At 46.9% G+C, this 24,589-nt stretch overlaps 1 protein-coding gene and 1 long non-coding RNA gene across 4 annotated transcripts in view; one reads left to right on the top strand and one right to left on the bottom strand.

The window, feature by feature from the left end:
• Positions 1-8,970, bottom strand: part of LOC310694556 — a 66,549-nt gene extending 57,579 nt beyond the window's left edge. The window contains exon 1 of the long non-coding RNA XR_014519745.1: positions 8,915-8,970. This is a non-coding gene — a long non-coding RNA (uncharacterized lncRNA). The remainder of the gene's footprint in view (positions 1-8,914) is intronic.
• PKLR (pyruvate kinase L/R) overlaps positions 1-23,279 on the top strand; it is a 28,269-nt gene extending 4,990 nt beyond the window's left edge. For all 3 annotated transcript variants that reach the window (XM_083477575.1, XM_083477573.1, XM_083477574.1), the window contains exons 3-11: positions 1,118-1,209; positions 2,563-2,694; positions 4,549-4,735; positions 8,544-8,814; positions 15,771-15,921; positions 17,528-17,680; positions 19,866-20,032; positions 21,480-21,661; positions 22,913-23,279. In XM_083477575.1, coding sequence (XP_083333701.1) covers positions 1,118-1,209; positions 2,563-2,694; positions 4,549-4,735; positions 8,544-8,814; positions 15,771-15,921; positions 17,528-17,680; positions 19,866-20,032; positions 21,480-21,661; positions 22,913-23,019 — 1,442 coding nt within the window. In that variant the 3' untranslated portion in view covers positions 23,020-23,279. The remainder of the gene's footprint in view (positions 1-1,117; positions 1,210-2,562; positions 2,695-4,548; positions 4,736-8,543; positions 8,815-15,770; positions 15,922-17,527; positions 17,681-19,865; positions 20,033-21,479; positions 21,662-22,912) is intronic.
• Positions 23,280-24,589: the final 1,310 nt, after the last annotated feature.

Raw genomic sequence — 24,589 nt, 5'->3', positions numbered from 1 at the left:
AACAGATATATAGATAGCAATGGCTGCTAGCCATGATGTCTATGCTCTGCCTTCTAATGCTTCTAAATACTACTTGCTGGACACTGCAGGAGGGGAGGGTGGTCTTGTGTTCGGATCCTGCTTCCAGGTTTCCCACAAGCATCTGGTTGGCCACTGTGAGAACAGGATGCTGGGCAAGATGTCTCTCTGGCCTCTTCCAACAGGCTCTTATTTTCTTATGTTATGCTCTTACGTTTTTCATTTGAGGGGAGGGAGGCAATATTCCTTGCCATCAAAAATAAATACCTCCGCACTCAACACACCCCTAACTCCTGGAATTTACTGCCACAAACTGTGGCGGTGCTTTAAGCGAAAAATCGGACCAATTGATGATAGAAGAGGAGGCAGAAGAGGAATGCTAACCAGCACAGCAAAATGGAAAGTCCATAGCTAGAGGCAGCGAATCAGAGAATGAGAATTATTGGAAAAAGGGAAACATTGCCTGTGAGCTTCCTGGCAGCATCTGGCTGCCCTCTGTTGGAAACAGGATATTCAGCCAGAAAGGTGGTCCCTATGTACTTATGTGCACACTTAGCACCCTCACGTCCCCTGGGGCGTTTGGGGAAAATGAACGATTCCTGTTAAAGACTGAGTTGGGTCATTTGACAGGACGTAGCCTGGCTAGGGACACGGGTGGCGCTGTGGGTTAAACCACAGAGCCTAGGGCTTGCTGATCAGAAGTTCGGCGGTTCGAATCCCCACGACGGGTGAGCTCCCGTTGCTCGGTCCCTGCTCCTGCCAACCTAGCAGTTCAAAAGCACGTCAGAGTGCAAGTAAATAAATAGGTACCGCTCCAGCGGGAAGGTAAACGGCATTTCTGTGCGCTGCTCTGGTTCACCAGAAGCGGCTTAGTCATGCTGGCCACATGACCCGGAAGCTGTACGCCGGCTCCCTTGGCCAATAAAGCGAGATGAGTGCCGCAACCCCAGAGTCGGTCACGACTGGACCTAAAGGTCAGGGGTCCCTTTACCTTTACTTTAGCCACTGGCTTGGTGACATTAGGTGCAAGAGCTGAGGGAGGATGTGTCAATACAGTTCTTTGTCCCAGTGACCCAATGCTTCCCGTCTCCTCTTTCAGGCCCTGCTTCCCGCTCGGTGGAAATGCTCCGTGAGATGATCAAGGCTGGAATGAACATTGCACGGCTGAACTTTTCGCACGGCTCACATGAGGTATTGAGTGGGTGGGGATGAGAGTAAGCCATTTCCTTCCCCAAGAGCGTGGGGTGTCATGTCCTGGTCTGATGCTGGATCCCACGGGGAAAGCTGAAGGTTTCTGGACCAATGGATAGCTCCGAGTTGAGCCGCTTGCGCCAACAAATCTAGGACATGGACTGAGGCGTTTTAGGCCTCGGCCTCCAGACTCCTTCCTTGACAGGAGCGAGCCAGCAGTAAATCACACCGAGCTAGTTGGAGTTAACTCTTTATTAGCAAAAACGGGATCTGCACAGGAGTGTCAGGCCTAATGAGTGCAGCAACTTATCCCTGGCAGGTCTTGCCCCCATGAAGCAGTTGTAGGATGTGAAACACCAGAGCAGTCAAGTACAACATTCCTAGTGTGAACATGTTTGCACATGGGGAGGAATCTTTGTCCAGCCAACAGGAAAGCTTCCTGTTTCCTTCTGGGCTGGGACAGACTTCCTCTGCATGTGACTAGAGGTGGGTGTGGCCTCACCTGTGCAGATAATGACAAAAGCACAGGGCAGGGCAGCCATCTCTCTCTCTCTCTTTCACCACATGCATCGAAGAAACAACATCTACTAAGCCAAAGATGCCCTCTTGGCTTCCAGCCAAGAGAGGACAAAGGGACTGTCTTCTTATGAGATAGATTCCAAGTGTATGTTACTTCATTAAGCTAAGTCTGCCTTCTGGGATCTGATTGTGAACAGAATGTGAGTAAACTCTTTTTTTACTTTTATAGAAGACTGTGTTGTGTCTTATCTTTTATGAGGGAATAAGGGGAAAATACCAGAACAGTTATTATAGAGGCTTTAGCGAGCCTGAGCAAAACACATCCGCTGCAAATTTAAAAGAAGGGAATGTTACTCTGCTGAAATTGTGGAACTTGTTAACACAAGTTGGATAAGGATATAATCAGACAACATATCCTCTCCTGCATCCCTGAACATTCCTGCAGCAGTTGCTGAGACTGAGAGTCCCCACCTCCCCACAGCTGCCTAAGCCCCCTCCTCTCCAGAGTTTTCCCCAAACAATTGGAGACTGTGCCTGTGCAAAGCCAAACTGTCCTCCACCCTTTTCACGCCTCTTCTGGTTCTGGGGAACTGGGGGAGAGGGAAGTTTGTGGCAGAAGGAGGGGGAGACCCCTGTGATTCTTCATTAGCCTGACCCATCTCTGCCTCTTGACACCCCTCCTCTCCAGCTCTGAGCCCTGACTCAGATCCGTCTCTACACCTTGGGCTCTGTACTCAGGGGTTGGGTGCCACGACTCTGAAGTCAGATTCCCCCTTCTTCAGTGAATGAGGAAAGGATCCACTGACTCCCCACCACCACTGTTTTCTCTTTCAGTACCATGCAGGATCCATTGTGAATATCCGGAAAGCAACGGAGAGTTTTGCCTCCAACCCGCTCTTCTACCGACCGGTGGCCATTGCCCTGGATACCAAAGGCCCAGAGATCCGCACCGGTGTGGTCAAAGGGGTAAGATTGGGAATGAGTGGTTCCATATTTGGATAGTTGCCCCATGAAATACATGTTTGCCAGTTGGTTGTCTTGGTTATAACAGACTAGGCTGTTACAGGGAACCAGGCGGAGGGCCTTCTCGGTGGTGGCACCCGCCCCGTGGAACGCCCTCCCACCAGATGTCAAAGAGAACAACAACTACCAGACTTTTAGAAGGCATCTGAAGGCAGCCCTGTTTAGGGAAGCTTTTAATGTTTGATGCATTACTGTATTTTAATATTTTGTTGGAAGCCGCCCAGTGTGGCTGGGGAAGCCCAGCCAGATGGGCAGGGTATAAATAAATTATTATTATTATTAGTAGTAGTAGTAGTAGTAGTAGTAGTAGTAGTATTCCTGTCTGGCCTGTTGCTCAGCAATGTGCAGGACTCTCCTCAGGTGGGGTATCAGAGAGGGAGGTGAGCCAGCAGGACTGGGACTGCCCTGCTGCTGGGTAGCAAGGGGCAACCTCTGACTCCTCTCTCTCTGAGTCTGCGCTCACACTGAGACTCTCAGCCTCCAGCTCTTTCCTGGAAGGGCCTCCTCCTCCTGACCCCCATTAATCTCTCAAAACTCCTGCTCCTTCTAGCACCTCCCAGCTTGTCCCTTTCCCAGACTATTCCCCAGTGTCCCACCGCCATGACCCAGTGTCAGGGAGTCTTGATAAGAACACATTCTACTCATGTAAAAACACGCTGATTTCCGGACTGTCCGAGGGCCGGATTTAGAAGGTGATTGGGCCGGATCTGGCTCCTGGGCCTTAGTCTGCCTATCCATGGCCTAGACCTTGGACTAAGGGGGTCAGCTCCCACCCCTTCCTCATTCTCTGAAACAGTACTTCCGTGGTCCTTCCTGCTCTCTGAGCTACTTTCATATCTAGCCCCTGGATTTTGTCCTTCGCTGGTGTGCTGGCAAGCTGCCGACTGACTCTCCACCACTCTGCTATCAGTTGACATTCCTGTCTTGCAGTTAACCCTCTCTCTTCCTGGCTATTCCCTTCACTAGGAGCTGGTTGCAAACTTTCCCTGGGAGCTGGCTCATTCATGACAGCCGGGGTCTAAATCTTCTTCTTCTGTGTCCTCCCTGGGGGGCTCTTGGGCAGGCGGCACCAGTACTCATCCAGCCAGTCCCTGCCAATCTGCTCTGCATGCAGAAGGTCCCGGGTTCAATCCCCAATGACTCCAGACAGGGCTGGAAGTATTCCCTGCCTGAATCACCGTAACAGCAGAGCAAAAGCAGCTGGTTCCGAAATTAAAAATTGCAGCCCTAATCAATCGTTTAATAATAGTAGTAGCAGTAGTAATAAATTTTTATTTATACCCTGCCCTCCCTGGCTGGAGCCAGGCTCAGGGCAGTTAACACCAGTAAAATTACAATAAAATAATATTTTTTTAAAAAATAAAATACAGGTTAAAATATAATTTAAAATGCAACCTCATTTTAATAGTAGCCCAAAGATCAAAACCATAAGAGGAGGGAAACATAAGGGTCAGACTGAGTCAAAACCAAAGGCCAGGTGGAACAGCTTTGCCTTGCAGGCCCTGTGGAAAGATGTCAAGTCCCACAAGGCCCTAGTCTATTGTGACAGAGCGTTCCACCAAGTCGGGGCCAGTACTGAAAAGGCCCTGGCCCTAGTTGAGACCAATCTAACCACTTTGCGACTTGGGACCTCCAAAGTGTTGTCATTTGTGGACCTTAAGGTCGTCCGTGGGGCATACCAGTAGAGGCGGTCCCGTAGGTACGTGGGTCCTAGGCCGCATAGGGCTTTAAAAGTCAAAGGTGTTCCCTTTGTTCTTAAGAAATAACTGCTCACGTGGGTATGGCCTCCTTCTGCAGGGTGTGGACCAAGAAGTGGAACTGGTGAAAGGATCGCGGGTGGTGGTTACGACAGACCCAGCCTTCCGGGAGTGCTGCGACCAGAACACCGTCTGGCTGGATTACGTCAACTTGCCCAAAGTCATCAAAGTCGGAGGACGGATCTTCATTGACGACGGCCTCATCTCCTTACTGGTCAAGGAAATCCGTACGTATGCTTCTCCCCTTTCTGCGGTTTGGAAGCCCACCCTTTCGCCTCTCGCTGCTGAGGTGGGTGGTCTCCATCTTTCTCCCCCCCCCCAATAATATTTATTATTTTCAGTAAATAAACATTATAAAAAAGAAAAGATTAACAATAATAAAGACAAACAAAAAATAGGAGAAAAAGAGAAAAAAGAAAAAAGATACATACAACGTATTACCACTTAATTAATTAAAATTAAGTGCCATCCATCTTCATAGACATAGTATTTGACTTCCTCGGATCTCTTCCATCCGAATTTCTTAGTAATTATATGTAGCAGTTTCCAATATCAGTGTTTCAAAAGACCATATCACAGTCCTAATCATATTACATAGCTTTCCTTATCGTACATTTTCTTCTTTATAAATTTAATTCCATTTTAATCCTAAGCCTAATTGTTTCTTTCAAGTGGTTACATATCTTTGGTCTCCATCTTTCTTATGCCTCAGCCTAGCACCTCCTGCCCAGGAGCGGCCAGTGGTGTCAGGAAGCCGCCAAGGAGAACAGGGCATTCGCAGATCAGAGAAAGATAGTAAACACCGGCCAACTTACAGTTAGTTTCTTTATGAGGCAAGCAGACCAGAGAACACACAGAGACTCCTAAGGGTTGCTCCTGTGTAGATGAAGCAGTTGAGCGGACTGGCTTGTAACTCCCCCCTCCACTCCTTATCCCTCTGTGTCAGGCCCCTCCCTCTGTCTACGGCAAGTCCGAGTAATAATAATAATAATTATTATTATTAATAATAATATTTTTTATTTATATCCCGCCCTCCATAGCTGAAGCCAGGCTCCTCAGAGCGGCTAACAACAATAAAAGTAACACAGCATTCTAAAATCAATCCATTCTAAAATCAATTCAAAATCAAATTCATGGCAACCATTGGGCTAGACTAGAGTTCTGTGAGGATTGCCAAAGGAGGGGGTCAGATTGTGCCTTGGCCAAAGGCCTGGTGGAACAGCTCCGTCTTGAAGGCCCTGCAGAAAGATGTCAAGTCCCGCAGGGCCCTAGTCTCTTGTGACAGAGCGTTCCACCAGATCGGGGCCACAGCTGAAAAAGCCCTGGCTGTGGTCGAGGCCAGCCTAACCTCCCTGTGGGACCATCTCTGTTTCTGCCTGGCTCTCTGCTCTCCGTAAAGTGCAATAGACACCTTGTTCTGGGAGTGGGGGCTTGCAGGCTGTCAGCAGAAAAAGCTGTCAGGGTGGCTCTGTGGTGGAGCGGCCGAGTCTGATTCCCATCTCTGCCCTGCTGGAGAACCTCCCTGTTTCCTTCTCTTCATCCTCCTCCAAGTTCCCAACCTCCAGTACTTCCCAGCTCTTCCACTGGTCTGGGGTGTCGCACGCTTCCCATCACCAGAATCCAAATCATTTCCCTCTGTGCTTTACCTAGGGGGGCGCTCTTGGTCAGGCAGTTTCCACCACTCCTCCTCATCCTGTATACCTGAAGGAGCGTCTCCACCCCCATCGTTCTGCCCAGACACTGAGATCCAGCGCCGAGGGCCTTCTCATTGCAAGAAGTGAGGTTACCGGGAACCAGACAGAGGGCCTTCTCGGTAGTGGCACCCTCTCTGTGGAACACCCTCCCTTCAGATGTGAGGGAAATAAGCAGCCATCTTATCTTTAAAAGACATCTGAAGGCATCCCTGTTTAGGGAAGTTTTTAATATTTAACGCTGTATTGTTTTTAACACTCGATTGGGAGCCGCCCAGAGTGGCTGGGGAAACTCAGCCAGATGGGCAGAGTATAAATAATAAATCATTATTATTATATCATTATCCAGCCACTCACTGACAAGTGGGTTAGGTGGGGATAGGTACCTGGCATCCCAGCAGCAGCATCACGGCTGCTTGCCAGCAGGGAGAAGGGCGAGGCGGCAGAGAGGCTGTCTCTATGTGGTTGCACTGTTGGGAATATTGGGTTTGCTCTGCAGTTGCTTACCTTCTCACCTCTCTCCTTGCCAGGAGGCCAGGTGTGCAGTGATACCTGTCTCTGCTGGCCACTCCTGGACAGCACCCTCCCTGATAAGGCCTGGGGGCATGTCCAAAGTCTGTTTCAGGGGCCTAATCTGGCCCCTGCGGCAGTTTATTTGCTGGGGTAAAAAACCGCTCAAAAACTTCAACCCTCAAAAAAAGCTCAACAATTCTGGGGGGAAATCATTAAAAAGAGCTCAACAACTTCATTATTTATTTATTTTTAAAATAATTTTTATTGATTTTAACATATAAATTATAAAATGTACCACAAAACTTATCACTTATACAATCTTTTTAGACTTCCATCAGCACCTCTGATGATCCACCACTTCTTATGCATTTCTTAACTTTATATTGCCTTTACATCTCTTAACAGATCATCCTTCCCCTTCTCCATTTTTGCAATACTTCCAATAATACTCCTCACAAAACTTCCTACAAACATCGTCTGATCTTCACAAATACTTTTCAAATAGTCCGTAAATGTACTCCAGTCTTCTGTGAATTTCTGATCTCGCCGGTTTCGAATCCTTCCTGTTAGTTTATCTAATTCTGCATAGTCCATTAACTTCATCCTCCATTCTTCAGTCGTCGGTAACTCTTCTTGCTTCCATTTTTGGGCCAATAATATTCTTGCTGCTGTTATTGCATATAAAAAGAGCTCAACAACTTCAAACCTCAACAACTTTGGTTGGTCCTTTGGTCGGCCCTCACGGCTCTTCACTTCCTCAAATCTGGCCCTCTTTGGAAAAAATTTGGACACCTCCGATATAGTGGCTACTGGGCAACAGATCCTTGTTCCCAGAAACAGCAATTGAGGTGGTTGCATAAAGTTAGCGTTGCCATACTTCCAGAGTTTCCTTGTAACATCTGGAATTCCAGGGGGAATTTCTGCAAAACCTCCATTTTTGGGGGCCAACAGAACCAGGGAGTGTGTTATGGTTCTCTGTTCAGCATTGTTTTATATGTTAATAATAATAATAATAATAATAATAATAATAATAATAATAATAATAATAATAATTTATTACTTATACCCCATCCATCTGGCCAGGCTCCCCCAGCTGCTCTGGGTGACTTCCAACAGAATATTAAAAACACAATAAAACATCAAACATTAAAATCTTCCCTAAACAGGGCTGCCTTCAGATGTCTTCTAAAAGTCAAATAGTTGCTTATTTCCTTGACATCTGGTGGGAGGGCGTTCCACAGGGCGGGTGCCACTTCCGAGAAGGCCCTCTGTCTGGTTCCCTGTAACTTGGTTTCTCGCAGCGAGGGAACCGCCAGAAGGCCCTTGGAGCTGGACCTCAGTGTCCAGGCTGGATGATGGGGGTGGAGACGCTCCTTCAGGTATACAGTGGTACCTCAGGTTAAGTACTTAATTCGTTCCAGAGGTCCGTTCTTAAACTGAAACTGTTCTTAACCTGAAGCACCACTTTAGCTAATGGGGCCTCCTGCTGCCGCCACGCTGCCAGAGCACGATTTCTGTTCTCATTCTGAAGCATAGTTCTTAACCTGAAGCACTATTTCTGTGTTAGCGGATTCTGTAACCTGAAGCATCTGTAACCTGAAGCGTATGTAACCCGAGGTACCACTGTACTGGGCCGAGGCCATTTAGGGCTTTAAAGGTCAGCACCAACACTTTCAATTGTGCTTGGAAATGTACTGGGAGCCAATGTAGGTCTTCCTACCGAGTTTCTTTTGGACTACTGGTTATGGGTCACGATACAGAGACTGAGTGATTTATTCAGTCCTGGTATGAGCCTTCTCCTCCCCATGCTTTGTCTGACCCCGTCTCACAGGCCCCAATGGCTGCGTCACCGAGGTGGAGAATGGTGGGGTGCTGTGCAGCCACAAGGGGGTGAATCTGCCGGGGGCCGAGGTGGACCTGCCGGCGGTCTCCCAGCGGGACATCCAGGACCTGCAGTTCGGCTTGCAGCAGGGCGTCGACATCGTTTTCGCCTCCTTCATCCGCAAGGCCAGCGACGTGGCTGCCATCCGGAAGGTTCTGGGAGAGCAGGGCCGCAACATCAAGATCATCAGCAAGATCGAAAACCACGAGGGAGTCAAAAGGTAATTTCCAGCTTCTACGTTTTCCTGGCCCTGTAGACTGGAGGTGCAGCCCTCCAGGCCTCTGTATCTGGGCCTTAAGACCCAGGCCACAACCCCTCACTCAGCGGCGTAGCGTGGGTTGTCAGCACCCGGGGCAAGGCAAGTAATTTGCGCCCCCTAACCCGGGGCAAGGCAAGTAATTTGTGCCCCCTACCCCCTAACCTGGTGATCTGAGGCGAGTTGCCGCTGGCGCTGCCGCCCAAACGACGCCGCTTGCCCGGTGGAGGAGGAGGGCAGAGAGGCGAGGAAAATGCAACATGGCCCAGCAGCTGCAGCGGCGGCGGGGCTGTGAGGAGGGGCTGCCTGGCACGCCCTCTGCGGTCCTGACGCGCGGGGACCGCGGCGAGCGCTGAGAGCCGCTGCCAGCTCATCGGTTCCGTGAGACATGGGGCTCTGCTACAGCCTGCGCCCGAGGCTCTTCGGCGACTCCGGAGGCGGCGAGCGCCCCCCCCAGATGTTGTGCCCAGTGCGGCCAGCCCCCCTTACCCCCCCACGCTACACCACTGCCCTCACTTGCCCTGCTGTGTTCCCTCCTTGGGTGATTTTGCCTGGCAGAAAATTGCCCTTGAACTCTGATACTGTTTCTGGCTTGCCTGGATAGAAAGTAGAAAAGGATGTGGGAATAAACATTTGTTGCCCCGCCCACTTTTGCTTCTGGCCCCGCCCACCACTGGAATGTGGCCCTTGGGCCAAAAGGGGCTCCATGCCCCTGCCATAGACAGTCTCATGGGTTAGATTTCTGTCTCCAAGCCAATTTCCAGCGTATTTTAGGCTAGCAGAATAAAGTTGTCTGTGGTGTGTCGGGAGAATAGGAGATTAACCTGCTTTCTTGGATCAATCTTCACTTTAAAAATACATATCACATGGGACATTTTTGTTAAGAGGTGAAGTATTCCTTATTCTCAGGCTTTAAACATAACGATGGCGGTTTGAATCCCCGTGACGGGGTGAGCTCCTGTTGCTCGGTCCCTGCTCCTGCCAACCTAGCAGTTCGAAAGCACATCAAAGTGCAAGTAGATAAATAGGTACCACTCTGGCGGGAAGGTAAACGGCGTTTCCGTGTGCTGCTCTGGTTCGCCGGAAGCGGCTTAGTCATAAGTGAAAGCAACGGAGCTTTAAACCTGCATCCGTTTAAACCTGCTACTTGATTAGCTTAACCGGACATTTAGACCCTTTGATCTCCCCTCTAGCTAGCAGGGCAGAGGGGAGGTGAATTTGAACAACAACTGCATGATTTGTTAGAAGTAAAAAAAACCTCTGCTGTCTCATCCATCTGAAAATGAAACGGTCTGCCTTTGTACCATACTGAACTGACTTTTCCCTGTGAAGTGATACCTTGATACAAAGTTTCCACAGTGCCTGGCTACTGTACAATACAAGAAGAAGTAGCATAAATTGGGCAACTGTGGCAATCTAAAGCAACAAGTTTTTAGTAATACTGACTTTGACCGTGTTAACTTCCCTTTTTACATTCTGGACAGACTCCTTTGTTTCTATACTTGGAAACTTTGTTCTATGGCCATTTTGATTTGCTCCCTCTAGAGGACAAAGTGAGGCCCGGCACGGCCTAAGACAGTGGAATTTTCCAAGGGACAATAAATCCCGTGGGAACTGACCTTGACATGAGTGGCGCACAAGAGGAGATAGTCACAAGAGCCAAAACCAAGCAACAACAACAACAGCTGCAGCAGCTACAGGCAAAGAAAAGAGGCTCAATCTCAGGCGCAACAGTTGGATCAACAGGAACAACAGGACAAGACAAAGGAGCAGCCGTCTCCATGGAAGCTGTGACAGATGCTTTGCTCAAGATAAATCAAACTCTGGAGTCTCTGACAAAACAGACTTCAGAGAATACACTAAAACTAACAGAAATTTCAGCAAGACTAAACCAGAATACAGAATCCATAAATAAATTGGTGGAGGAAAACGCCACTACGCGCCAAATTGCCGAAGACGCCAAAGCTACTGCGGGAGAGACACAGGAGAAGTTAGAGCCGATCGCCAAGAAGGTCTATGAGCATGATGCAACTTTGGCCTTGTGGGAGTTACAGAGGAAAGAGAGGAATTTAAAAATAAGACTGATTCCGGAGAATGAAGGAGACAACCTTGTGGAATACTTGACAAGGGAGTTTGTGGACTGTTGGGACCTCCAGGAAGACGAACTCAAAATCACGACTGCCTTTAGATTGGGCAAAAAGCAAAACAGAAAGACCCCGAGAGACTGTTTGATCACACTCAGATCCAAGGAGGAAAGAGACAAAATATTGGGACTACACTTTGAAAAGGCCTTGCAAATTGGAAACTCAGCTGTACAGATCTTCAAAGACATCCCAAAATACATTCTGGACTTAAGAAACTTTTATAAGGATTTAGCCCTTCTACTAAAGAAAAACTCTATCCGCTTCAGGTGGGAATTCCCACAAGGGCTGTCATTTGACTATAAGGCAAACAAGGTGAAAATAAAGACAATTCAAGATAAAGACAAATTTTTGGCAAGATACCAGGAGGATTTACAGAAGGGGACTGTGGACGCACTTGCAGAACAGAGGAGAGCGTTGGACATCCTGAATCTCTCGTTTGGACAAAAACCACCACCATCAGAAGAAGAGCAACAACTGGGAGCTGTTGGAGGAGCCTCAGAAAAATAGCAAGATGGCTCTGCAATTCCTCAGTTGGAATTGTAATGGGCTCAATGGGCCTTTGAAGAGAAGACAAGTATTTCATGTATTAAATAGAGAACAACTGGACTTGATATGCTTACAAGAAACTCATATAACTAGAGCCCACAGGAGATTACTTACAAACAAAAGGCTAGGACAAGAATTTATCTCATCAGACAAAGTTAAGAAGAGAGGAGTGGTAATATATGTGAAAGAGAAATGGGCTCCAAAAATGATATTCAAAGACGAACAAGGGAGATATCTGGCTGTGGAGATACAAGTACAAGGAGAAAAATTTCTAGTTGTTGGAATTTATGCACCAAATGAAGGCAAATCCGACTTCTTTAAGAGACTTCATGAAACGTTGATGGATTATTTGGATTACAATATGATAATCATGGGAGACATGAATGGCGTGGTCTCCACCAATATGGACAAGGCACAAAGACTAACAGTCACCAAAGAAGGGAGACTCCCTAAGACTTTTTTCGAAATGACTGAAAACATGGACTTGATAGACATTTGGAGAACAAGGAACCCTCTGGAAAGAGAGGGAACCTTTTTCTCCCAAGCAATGATGACCTGGACCAGAATCGATCAAATCTGGGTTACTAGTGGAATGGCTCCAAAGATTAAGAAAGTGGAAATCTGCCCAAAAACTTGCTCCGACCATAACGCCGTGAAGATGGAGATGAAGCTCACAATAACTGGTCAATTTAGATGGAGAATGAATGACACCCTCTTTCGTGATAAGGAGATTCTCACGAAGGCCCAAAAGACTCTAAAAGACTATTTTGAAATAAATTTGAGGACCGACGTGGAGAAAAGAGTGATCTGGGATGCAAGCAAAGCGGTTATGAGAGGATTTTTGATTCAACAAAATTCAATAAAGAGGAAAAAACAAAATGAGAAAAAAGAGAAGATTTTGGAAATGATAAAGGAAGGAGAGAGGAAATTAAGAACAAAACCAAAGTCTCAAGACATTTTAAGAGAGATCAAGTTATATCAAACACAATACATGGAATTGATGAACCAAGAGATTGAATGGAAGATAAAGCAAATGAAGCAAAAGACCTTTGAATCAGCAAATAAATGTGGTAAACTTTTAGCATGGCAACTGAAGAAAAGGCAGAAACTAAATACAGTTACAAGCCTTGAGGTGGATGGAAAGAATATATCTAAGCCCAATGAAATCAGAAATTGCTTTTTAAGTTATTTCAAAAAACTCTACACTCAAGGCCCGCAAAATGAAGAAGATATAGACAAATTCCTTGGAAAGTATGGATTACAAAACATCTCTCATCAAAGTAAGATGGATTTGAACCAGAGAATCTCAGAACAAGAGATAGAGGCTGCCATTCAGAATATGCAACTGGGCAAATCTCCGGGACCAGATGGACTGACTTCCAGATACTACAAATCGCTGAAGGAATGGTTGACTCAACCACTAAGAGAAGTTTGTAATGAGATCCTTGAGGGAAAAAGGGCGCCTGAATCGTGGAAAGAGGCATATATTTCACTCATACCAAAGTCAGAGACTGAAAAGACCCAACTCAAGAACTACCGCCCAATATCACTCCTTAATGTGGATTACAAAATTTTTGCAGACATTTTGGCAAAAAGACTTAAAAGAGTTTTGATGGAGAAGATTCATAAGGACCAAGCAGGCTTTCTCCCTAAAAGACACCTGGCAGACAATGTAAGGAATGTAATAGACATTTTGGAAAAGCTAGAGGTGAATATAAACACTAAGGCAGTATTGATCTTTGTGGATGCGGAGAAAGCCTTTGACAATATTTCTTGGAGTTTTATGAAGAAGAATCTTCATGGGATGGGGGTAGGCCGGGGTTTTGAGAATGGTATGGCTGCAATATATTCTGAACAAAAAGCTAAACTGATTGTAAACAATGTTGTGACTGAGGAACTTAAGATAGAGAAAGGAACACGACAGGGGTGCCCGATTTCCCCATTACTTTTTATTTCAGTTCTGGAGGTGTTGCTGAACATGATAAGAAATGACCAGCAGGTTAAAGGTGTGCAGGTCGGAGCTAAACATTATAAGTTAAGAGCGTTCGCAGATGACCTAGTATTGACTTTGCAAGAGCCAAACACTAGTACGAAAAAGGTATTAGAAATAATACAACAGTTTGGCCAGGTAGCTGGATTTAAGTTGAACAAGCAAAAAACCAAAGTTTTAGGGAAAAACCTAACAGATATGGAAAAGGAGAAATTTCAAGAGGAAACAGGTTTGACTGTGGTCAAGAAGGTTAAATACCTAGGGGTTTACTTAACATCTAAGAATCAGAATTTGTACAAGGACAATTATGAAAAATGTTGGTTAGAAATCAAAAAAGATTTAGAAATATGGTCAAATTTGAAATTGTCAATGTTAGGCCGAATTGCAGTAATCAAAATGAATGTATTGCCTAGAATGTTATTTTTGTTTCAGACCTTGCAGATTATTGATAAGATGGAATGTTTTAAGAGGTGGCACAAAGATATTTCGAAATTTGTCTGGCAGGGCAAAAAGCCCCGAATTAAATTTAAAATATTGACAGATGCTAAAGAAAGAGGGGGGTTTGCCCTGCCGGACCTGAAACTGTACTATGAGGCAGCAGCTTTTTGCTGGCTCAAAGAATGGATGCTCCTCGAGAACACGGACATTTTGGATCTGGAAGGTTTCAATAACGCTTTTGGTTGGCATGCATATCTTTGGTATGATAAAGCTAACAGTGCCTTTAAAAATCACATTGTCAGAAAAGCATTGTTTAATGTTTGGATAAGATATAAAGATCTATTGGAAAACAAAACCCCTAGATGGGTGTCACCAGTGGAGGCTAAAGCAGTGAAGAAACTCAATATGGAGGTCGGATGGCCGAAGTATTGGGAAATTTTAGAACAGGATGGAGATAAGTTCAAACTACAAAGTCAGGAGAAATTGAAGTATAAAGTAGAAAATTGGTTCCAATATCGCCAAATAATGGAATTCTTTAAACAGGACAGGAAAGTCGGCTTCCAGGTGGAAAAATCAAAATTAGAAACCGAACTGTTAGAACCCAATACTAAGAATCTATCTAGAATGTACAACTTGTTGTTGAAATGGAACACACAGGATGAAACAGTTAAATCGGCTATGATTAAGTGGGCTCAGGATGTTGGACATAACATTATGTCAGCTGACTGGGAATGGTTATGGAACACCGGTATAAAATTTACGGCATGTAATGCCTTAAAGGAAAACATTATGAAAATGGTATACAGGTGGTACATGACCCCAGTCAAGCTAGCAAAAATCTATCACTTGCCCGATAACAAATGTTGGAAGTGTAAAGAGACTGAAGGTACCTTTTATCACCTTTGGTGGACATGCCCGAAGATTAAGGCCTTCTGGGAAACGATCTATAATGAAATGAAAAAGGTACTTAAATGTACCTTCCCTAAAAAACCAGAGGCCTTTCTCTTGGGCATTGTCGGCCAACTGGTGACAAAGAAAGATAGAGCCTTTTTCATGTATGCCACAACAGCAGCAAGAATACTTATCGCAAAGTATTGGAAGACACAAGATTTACCCACTGTGGAAGAATGGCAGATGAAAGTGATGGACTATATGACACTGGCCGAGATGACAGGCAGAATCCGTGACCAACGAAAAGAGACGGTGGAAGAAGAGTGGAAAAAATTTAAAAGTTATCTTAAGGACTACTATAAACTTAATGAATGCTAAAATGTTGTGGTTTTCAGAAGCAAAAGGGTACAGGGATACAAGGTTAGACTATAAAAGAGGACTAAGATGATAAAGATTGGAAAGTAACAATTGGAAGTTGCTAGTTGAATTTTGGACATTGGGATGCAGAGAGGGGGGGTATGGGGAAGTCCAAGAAAAGAGGTTTATGAAAATATGTTTGAAACTATACGTGTATGTTTGTCATTTTTAGTGTCTGTCTGTTTTTCTTAAAAATTTTGTAAAACCAATAAAAATTTTATAAAAAAAAAAAAGGAAGCGGCTTAGTCATGCTGGCCACATGACCCAGAAGCTGTACGCCGGCTCCCTTGGCCAATAAAGCGAGATGAGCGCCGCAACCCCAGAGTCGGCCACGACTGGACCTAATGGTCAGGGGTCCCTTTACCTTTACATATATCACTTGATGGTGCAACTATGAGAGAAGCTAGATTTCTCCATGCAGGACGGCCCTCCTTGTATAACCCCTGCTATCGCTTGTATTTGGCCTCATTGCAACCTCTCTTGCTTCCTGGCAGGTTTGACGAGATCCTGGAAGCCAGCGATGGCATCATGGTGGCGCGTGGAGACCTGGGCATTGAGATTCCCAGCGAGAAGGTTTTCCTGGCTCAAAAGATGATGATTGGGCGATGTAACCGTGCAGGGAAGCCTGTGATCTGCGCCACTCAGGTGAGCTGCTGAGAGCAGGGGAACTGGGGGTAGACTGCCTCTGAACATGGGGTCTCCATGTCCAAATCAGCTGCCTCACAAGGCAGTACCCACAGGGAGTTCAGTCAGATACCATCCTTTCTATCCATTAGAAAAGAGCGGTTTAAAGTGGACCACTTCTCACTTTGGCTCTCAATATTCTTTAAAAAAAGGGATGAGGACTAGATGGGCTATTGGCCTGATCCATCACCATCTTTGGTCCTTACACCTCACCTCCACTGTTGGAGGCAGCATGCCTCAGAATGCTGGGAATCACAAGTGGCAGAAGAAGGATTCCCAAAGACATCTTGTTGGCTTTTGTGAGAACAGGATTCTGGACTAGTATTGGTTGCAAGGGAAAAATAGGGAGAAATGAGAATTCCTGGGTGCCAGGATCCAAGTTTGGGGCAAGTCCTGTTCGGTTAGAGAACCCCAGCACAGATTTAAAACTGCCAAATATGCAGCAAAGTAAAGTGTGAAAATATAGGCTGTTGGACCTCTAAAATATACACTTGTGATTTCCTGATTCCCCACGCTTGGAAAGTTTTTAAAATGGTTTACTTACCAACTTTCCAGAGGTCGGATTCATGTGCTTCAGAATAGGTTGCACAGGCACTAAAGCGTAGCTGTTACAAAGTGGTTAAAGTTCCTAAATTATTGGTATAGGAAATTGAGAATGGCTTGTGAGAGACATGTGGTCTGAGCTTGGAGCAACCAGCTCAGACCTCTTGACGCGCTGAGCTTCTCGGGTGGACTGGAGGGGAACAAAAGCTTGGTTATCAAGTTCCTCCCAAAGTTTGCTAAGCGTGCCGGGACAGCTTACTCTATGGTCTTAACCCCTACATGCATTAGCTAGACTTAAGCATGCTGGTTAGATGAGGCTTGCTTATCTCACAATGGGTCATTGGCCTCATCCAACCACTGTAAAAAACAGAGAGGATGCCGAACAACAAAATATTGGCCTAATGCAGCTGCCAGGCTCTTCTTATGTTCTTATTCATTTAAAAAAATACTGATAAATGCAAAGTTGGCACAACTTTTTCAAAAATCAAAATAGAAATAAAATGAGCTACTGTATTTTTCGCTCTATAGGACGCACCGGACCACAAGACACACCTAGTTTTAGAGGGGGAGAACAAGAAAAAAAAATTCTCTCCCTTTCTGCGCAGCGCTCCTTCAGTGAAGTGGCAGGAGAAACGGAGCCACTTCCATTTCTCCTCCCGCTTCGCTGAAGGGGCGCTGCGCAGCTCTCCCTGTGCAGCGCCTCTCCAGCGAAGCGAAGCCAGGAGAGCAAGAGGGATCGGTGTGCACCGATCCCTCTTGCTCTCCTGGCTTCAGCAAAAGCAACGCGAAGCCTCCAGAGGGCAGCGGGAGCTCCCTCTGCGCTTTGGAGGCTTCGCGTTGCTATCGCTGAAGCCATGGGGCCTGCATTCACTCCATAAGACGCACACACATTTCCCCTTAATTTTTGGAGGGGAAAAAGTGTGTCTTATAGAGCGAAAAATACAGTATGTTAGAATGAACACATATAATGAAGGGACCTGTGAAAAGGGACACGCTTATAGTCTCCTTCCTCTCTCCCGGGCAGATGTTGGAGAGCATGATCAAGAAGCCCCGCCCCACGAGGGCAGAGACCAGCGATGTGGCCAATGCAGTTTTGGATGGAGCTGACTGCATCATGCTGTCTGGGGAAACTGCCAAGGGGGCGTATCCTGTGGAAGCTGTGCGGATGCAGCATGCGGTATGTATTCAGTTCTTCCTTTCAATTACCTCTCCCCATATATATATGGCTGGCTGGCTGGCTGGCTGGCTGGGAGCATGACAGAACAACAAACAATACCAGAATCTACTAAGGATTAGTGGTTGTGGTAAGCAAGATCTGCAACAAAATATTTAGAACTTTTAGAAGACATCTTTTAGAAGACATCTGAAGGCAGCCCTGTTTAGGGAAGCTTTTAATGTTTAATAGGTTATTGTATTTTAGTGTTTTGTTGGAAGCCGCCCAGAGTGGCTGGGGAAACCCAGCCAGATGGGCGGGGTATAAATAATAAATTATTATTATTATTATTATTATTATTATTATTATTATTATTATTATTATTATTATTATTATTATTAGAGTGTGGAGTTCAGGATTCCAGCCAGCCAGCTAGGCCCCGCTCTGTGATACCCTTACACTTGAACTTGGAAGGATAAACATCCCCCATCCATTACTCTGTAGTCTGAATCAACTGCTGCCCCTTCCATGTTATGTCTTATACAGTGGTGCCCCGCAAGACAAATGCCTCGCAAGACGGAAAACTCGCTAGACGAAAGAGTTTTCCGTTTTGGAGGTGCTTCGCAAAACGAATTTCCTATGGGCTTGCTTCGCAAGACGACAATGTCTTGCGAGTTCCTGCTGGTTTTTTTTTTCTCCCCCCCCCCTTTTTCTAAGCCGCTAAGCCGCTTATCAGCTGATCTGATCAGCAGATAAGCCGCTAAAAGCCTCTAATAGCGCTAATCCGCTAATCCTTCAATGGGCTTGCTTCGCAAGACGAAAAAAACCGCTAGACGAAGAGAATCACAGAACGGATTCTTTTCGTCTTGCGAGGCACCACTGTAATCGTCTTATACTCTTATACGTCTTATAATCGTCAATCTTGTTTGGATATCAGTGCTGACTGATGAACTGCATATGTATGGGGGTTGTGTTCTGGGTCATCACGCATGATGGTGGAGCATGCATAAATCCATTCCATCCTGTTCCACCCCCTTTTCCGGCCACTTCCAGATCTCCGTGAAGTGTGTGTACATGTTTCGACATCAATCGGATGCACGTCGATTGGCCGCTGCCTGTATGTAGTTGTGTGCATGTGTGGATTGGTGGATGATTCAGAATGATAAGATAAGCCAATGTTGCTTATTTTTTCTTTGTTACATCTGCAAAATAATAATAATAATAATAATAATAATAATAATAATAATAATAATAATACTAATAATATGTGCCTAAGGCAGCTCAAAGCAACCTGTCCATTGAGTGTTCATCCTTCTTTGTTTTCATAAACCTTGCAAGGAAGTTATGTGACACCCGATGTTGGTGCCAGCGTGGTGTAGTGGTTAAGAGCAGTAGTCTTGCAATCTGGGGAACCGGGTTCGCTTCCCCGCTCCTCCACTTGCAGCTGCTGGGTGACCTTGGGCCAGTCACACTTCTCTGAAGTCGCTCAGCCCCACTCACCTCACAGAGTGTTTATTGTGGGGGAGGAAGGGAAAGGAGAATGTTAGCCGCTTTGAGACTCCTTCGAGTAGTGATAAAGCGGGATATCAAATCCAAACTCTTCTTCTTCTTCACTATGGGGTGATAGTTCAAAGGGTAGATCACCTGCTCTGTATTTGGTCTGCCAAAAGTCACAGGATCAACTTCTGGCATCTCCAGTTTTCAAAGGTAGTGGATAGGGACATGGGAGCAGTTTGGTACAGTGTGCATTTAAACCTGTACTATTTGAAACAACATGCAAACCGGATACACAGCCACCCTTGAAAATTCACATTTCTCCGAATTTCTTGATGCGGTTCTCTTCCCCAGGCAGTGTTTACAAAAATGCATGATTTAGTGGGAGGTGTGCACCAGAGGGGAGAGACGCAGGAAAATAACAGACAAGAATGCATTAGGGTTGGGGAAATGGCTTGCCAAAAGGTGTGCAATAGTCAAAACTGCACAACAAATGTGTCTGCTGATGAATTTTCATGTGGGTCGTGAAAAATAAACAAACTGCAAATTTCTGCAAAATGTATGATTGGGGAAAAACCCGAAATGAAGAGTGTTGAAATGGACAAATCCTTCCATCCCCAGCAGCGAGCGATGGGGAATATCTTCCTCTTGAGATGCTGCCTGCCAGAGCAGACAGTATTGGGCCAGCATTAATGTCAATGTCCCTCCTGCACAGATTGCTCGAGAGGCTGAGGCTGCCATGTATCACCACCAGCTCTTTCAAGAGCTGCGCCGCCTGACTCCGCTGAGCCAGGACCCCACGGAGGTGACAGCCATCGGCGCTGTGGAGGCTTCCTTCAAGTGCTGCGCAGCTGCCATCATCGTCCTCACGACATCCGGCAGGTGAGGTCAAGGGTGGGATGCTCGAAGTGGCTGGGACCCCAACCTGTCTGTCAAGCAGCCAGTTGTACAACCTGAATCCCACTGCCTTAATGCAGAGATGGAGACCCAGGGCAGATCTACGCTCATGGTGTTTAGCGTTAAGGAAGGGTTAAGGAATGGCCTTGATAACCATGTGACCACATGACGTTCTGCTTTTAACATTCATAATTCTGTTATTAAAATGTGACACCCAAGGCCGCTGCAGAGCAACCAGCAACTAGCAGTAGGCAAAGTGTGTTTTGACGGAGGGAAGAAATGCTTTATTTTACAAGTCTGCCCTGTGACGTTTCAGAACAATATATCTAATATCGTTCTAATAACGTTAAACAGGCCCGTGTAGATCCAGCCCTGGTGTTCCTTCTTTGAGTAGACCTATGGAAGTTAATAGACATGGCTAATATAAATCCATTAATTTAAATGGGTCTATTCTGTATAGGAGTTATGGCACATTCACACCATAAATTTAAACAGCCATTGCTTCCCCCAGAGGATTCTGGGAGCTGTACTTGAAGAGGGCTGAGAGTTGTTAGGAAGAAGAAGAAGAAGAACAGTTTGGATTTGATATCCCGCCTTTCACTCCCTTTAAGGAGTTTCAAAGTGGCTAACAATCTCCTTTCCCTTCCTCCCCCACAACAAACACTCTGTGAGGTGAGTGGGGCTGAGAGACTTCAGAGAAGTGTGACTGGCCCAAGGTCACCCAGCAGCTGCATGTGGAGGAGCGGAGACGCGAACCCGGTTTCCCAGATTACGAGACTACCGCTCTTAACCACTACACCACACTAGGAGACCCCCTAGTCCCTTCACAGAGCTGCAATTTCCAGTTCGCAGTGAAGAGGGACTGATAGTTAAACCACTCTGATTAAAGCTTACACCTGTTGTTCTACCCACTTTTTCCTCTGCCCTGGACCAATAATAATAATAATAATTTTATTATTTATATGCCGCCCATCTTGACTGGGTTGCCCCAGCACTATGGGTGGCTTCTGAAAAAATATAAAAACGTAATAAAACACCAGACATTAAAAGCTTCCTGAAGAAGGGCTGCCTTCAGGTGTCTTCTCGAAGTTGTATAGTTGTTTATCTCTTTGACATCTGACTGGAGGACGTTCCACTACCCAGGAGGCCCTCTGCCTGGTTCCCTGTAACCTCACTTCTCACAGTGAGGGAACCACCAGAAGGACCTCGGAGCTGGATCTTCAGGTAGGGACGAATGAGAGGTGGCCCTTGAAAAGTCATCCAGAAGGCAATGTGGCCCTCAGGCTGAAAAAGGTAGCTGGTTGTAGAAGCATAACTGTGAAAACGACTCAGGAACCCTGAATGTTGGTAATGACAGATATAAGGAGTCTGCACCGTGAATACTCCCAGATTTGCTGCCTCACCCTTCCGCCCGCTCCCTTCCTCAACTCAGGTCTGCTCAGCTGCTGTCCCGCTACCGGCCCCGGGCCCTCATCATCGCCGTGACCCGCGATGAGCAGGTTGCCCGCCAGGCCCACCTCAGCCGCGGTATCTTCCCAGTCCTGTGGCGTGGGGCCACCCAGGAGGTGTGGGCGGACGATGTTGATCGCCGAGTGCAGTTTGGCATCGAGATCGGTGAGTCTACAGCACTCCATCCTGCCCAAGGATCTGCCATCTTTTCTTCTCCCTGGCTGGGCTCCTGGGCCTTTTACCTGCTCTGTTGCAGGCAGGTATCCAAATGGCGCAAGCCCCTCTTGACGCCGCAACTTCTCGCCAGGAAATGTGGCGCCTGTTTAATGGCAGCTTCTCATGCATGCCCCTTTGAGGGCCTCAGCGAAAGGCAGCGGCCCTAACTCACTCCTTGCTTATGCAAGAAGGGTGTGTTTGAGAGGACTTCTCCTTCAGGAAGCGGTGGGCAATCTGTGGCTTCAACACAGCCCCCCGTCTAATGTCAGGGGGCCTTTGGACAGTGGCAGAGGGAGAGGGTGGCATGCACACACAAACAAACACACAGTGCTGTGGAATCCTGCAATGGGCAAACCCACCCACTCACTTTCCATTCCATTCTTCTCCAGTATGCAATGAGACCGTCAGGAGCCGGAGTCAGGATTAGCTCAGTAACGAAACACCTGGCGTCAGTGAAGTTAACTCTTTATTCAAAGAAAAAGTGCAGGCCTAGTGGTCACAGCAACCCACCCCAGTAGATCTTGCCCCAATGAGATAGTTGTGAGGACTGAAGGTCCCCACCTGCCCACTGCTCCCTAAGACTTCCCCTCTCCTGGTTCCTTCCCCAGCAGCCTAAGACTCCACTGTCTTGTCTCTCTTTGCTTCACCCTCTTCATGCCTCTTCTGGTTCTGGGAGACTAGGCAGAAAGGGAGCTGGTCACACAGCAGGAGGGGGAGATCCCCTGGCTTCTTCAGCAGCCTGGCCACCCCCTCCTCTCCAGCCTCTGCTTCTACCTCTGAGTCTGAACCACTCTCTGCCACTGCATCTTCCTGCTCACTAAACCCCGTTCCCTCTTCATCTTCGGACACTTCCTCCTCCCAGCCTGTTCCCTCTGGCCAGTCATCGCCATCCCAGCAACACTCCCCTGGCTCTGAGCCTTCTCCCCCTGGGGGTTCCCTTGGGGGGGTGGGTCCCCAGCTCCTCTGCATCCAGCCAGCCCAAGACAGCAACCCTGTTAGATCACCCTCTCCCCTAGAGTGTGGAACCTTTGAGTCGAAAAACAACACACACACACCCCAGCTCTGTCTCACAGGAACATCCAGCGCTCACACGATCTGGAAGGGGATGACTGCCTTCCCCATAGTTTCGCAACGGGACTTCTGGCTCTCCTTACCCCCTTCTTCCTTTTCCTGATCCCGTTTTCCGCTCTCCCTTCCCAGGCCGGGTGCGAGGTTTCCTGCGGTCCGAGGACTTGGTCATCGTGGTTACGGGCTGGCGGCCTGGAGCAGGTTATACCAACATCATGAGGGTGCAGCAGGTTCTGTAAGCACAAGAGGCATACACCCCCCCCAAAAAAAAATCCAATGCCCTATGCCATTTCACAGCTGAAAAATGGGGACATGCCTATAAAGTCCCTGTGCTTCTGGCAAGGGTTACTTACAGGTCATACAAGCTGCCTCTTGCTTTCCTATATATGAGCGATGTCTGTTCTCTGCCTGCTGTTTCGTGCTGACTGTGCACCAACCCTCTGCTCCTCTAAAAGCCAAGTGGGTGCTTCATCTTCAGTTAAAGATCTATTTTGGGAAACGCTATTGTCCTTCAGTCTGTTGTCAACTGTTCCTAAGATGTAGAGACCTCGGCGGATGAGGCACCTCTAAGAAATACTTGGCTGCAAGCGCTGCAGGTGTCTTAGTGTTTAAGCCACTTAGTGGTGGCAGAACCTCAGACCTTGGTGGCAGAGGGCATGCGGCCCTCCAGCCCTCTCTACCTGGCCCTTAAAAATAAAAAAAAATCCTTCCAGTAGCACCTTAAAGACCAACTAAGTTAGTTCTTGGTATGAGCTTTCGTGTGCATGCACACTTCTTCAGTGTGCTACTGGAAGGAATTTTTTTATTTTGACTATGGCTACCTATCTGTAACTGGTACCTGGCCCTTGTAAGTGTCCACAGGTCACACCCCTCACTGGCCTTACATTACACTCTGATTGCTTTTGCCTGCCTGAAATTGGAACTCGGATCGTGCCTTTTGCTTCTCCGCACGGAAGCTGGGGAGAGGCAGGTGTTGGGGTAGGGAGAAGCCCGATTCAGTTCACATTTGAAGGCAAATCTACTAAACGTACACTTTCTGAAGCAATACACAAAGCGGAACACACAGCAGCCATCTTTCGAAATTTTCGAAATTTGCACCCCTCTGAACTTTGCGCTCGGAGTTTTGTGCTCAAATTTGCACCCCTCTGAATTTTGCACTCTGCCTTTTGCACTCCTGTTAAGCAAAAAATATAAATGTTGGAGGAAAATGTGCTGTGTATTATGCAAAATGGTCTGTTAGGATAAAGTCATACGGAAATCCTCTTCGAGGCCAACCTGGCAAACATAAACCCATAAACAAACAAACACCCACCCTCTTCCATCCCCTCATGGGCAAGCATTCTCTCCTCTTTCAAGAGATGCTTCGTCTGACCTTTCTGCACAGGGAAGCAGGAGACAAAGTCTCTCTCCCCCCGCCCTTCCTTCCCTGATTGCCAATCTCTCCCTGATCTGCCATGATCCCGTAATCCCATCTAAACCTTCTTTAATCAATCCCAGAAGCGCACCCATTAATCCTTCCCTCCAACCAGTGGCGGCCTCCCAGTGTTTGGTTGGGACTACCACCAACTCTGGGCCTCTCTTTCTCTCTGTGTGCTTGTGCAGATGGAAAAAGCACTGTTGGCTCCCACTCAGGAAAGGAGGGGCGTTGTGCTCCGTTACAAGTCCCTGGGATAGCTCAGTCGGTAGAGCCACGAGACTCTTAATCTCAGGGTCGTGGGTTTGAGCATTGTCCTAGAAGATGTGGGGTTGTCCTAGAAGATGATCCTCGTGGTCCTTTCCAACTACAGTTCTGTGATCTGAGTCCACACA

Source organism: Podarcis liolepis (assembly GCF_965112155.1).
Source record: "Podarcis liolepis genome assembly, chromosome: 15".
In the NCBI taxonomy this organism is placed as follows: Eukaryota; Metazoa; Chordata; class Lepidosauria; order Squamata; family Lacertidae; genus Podarcis; species Podarcis liolepis.
This window is presented reverse-complemented; position numbering and strand designations above follow the sequence as displayed.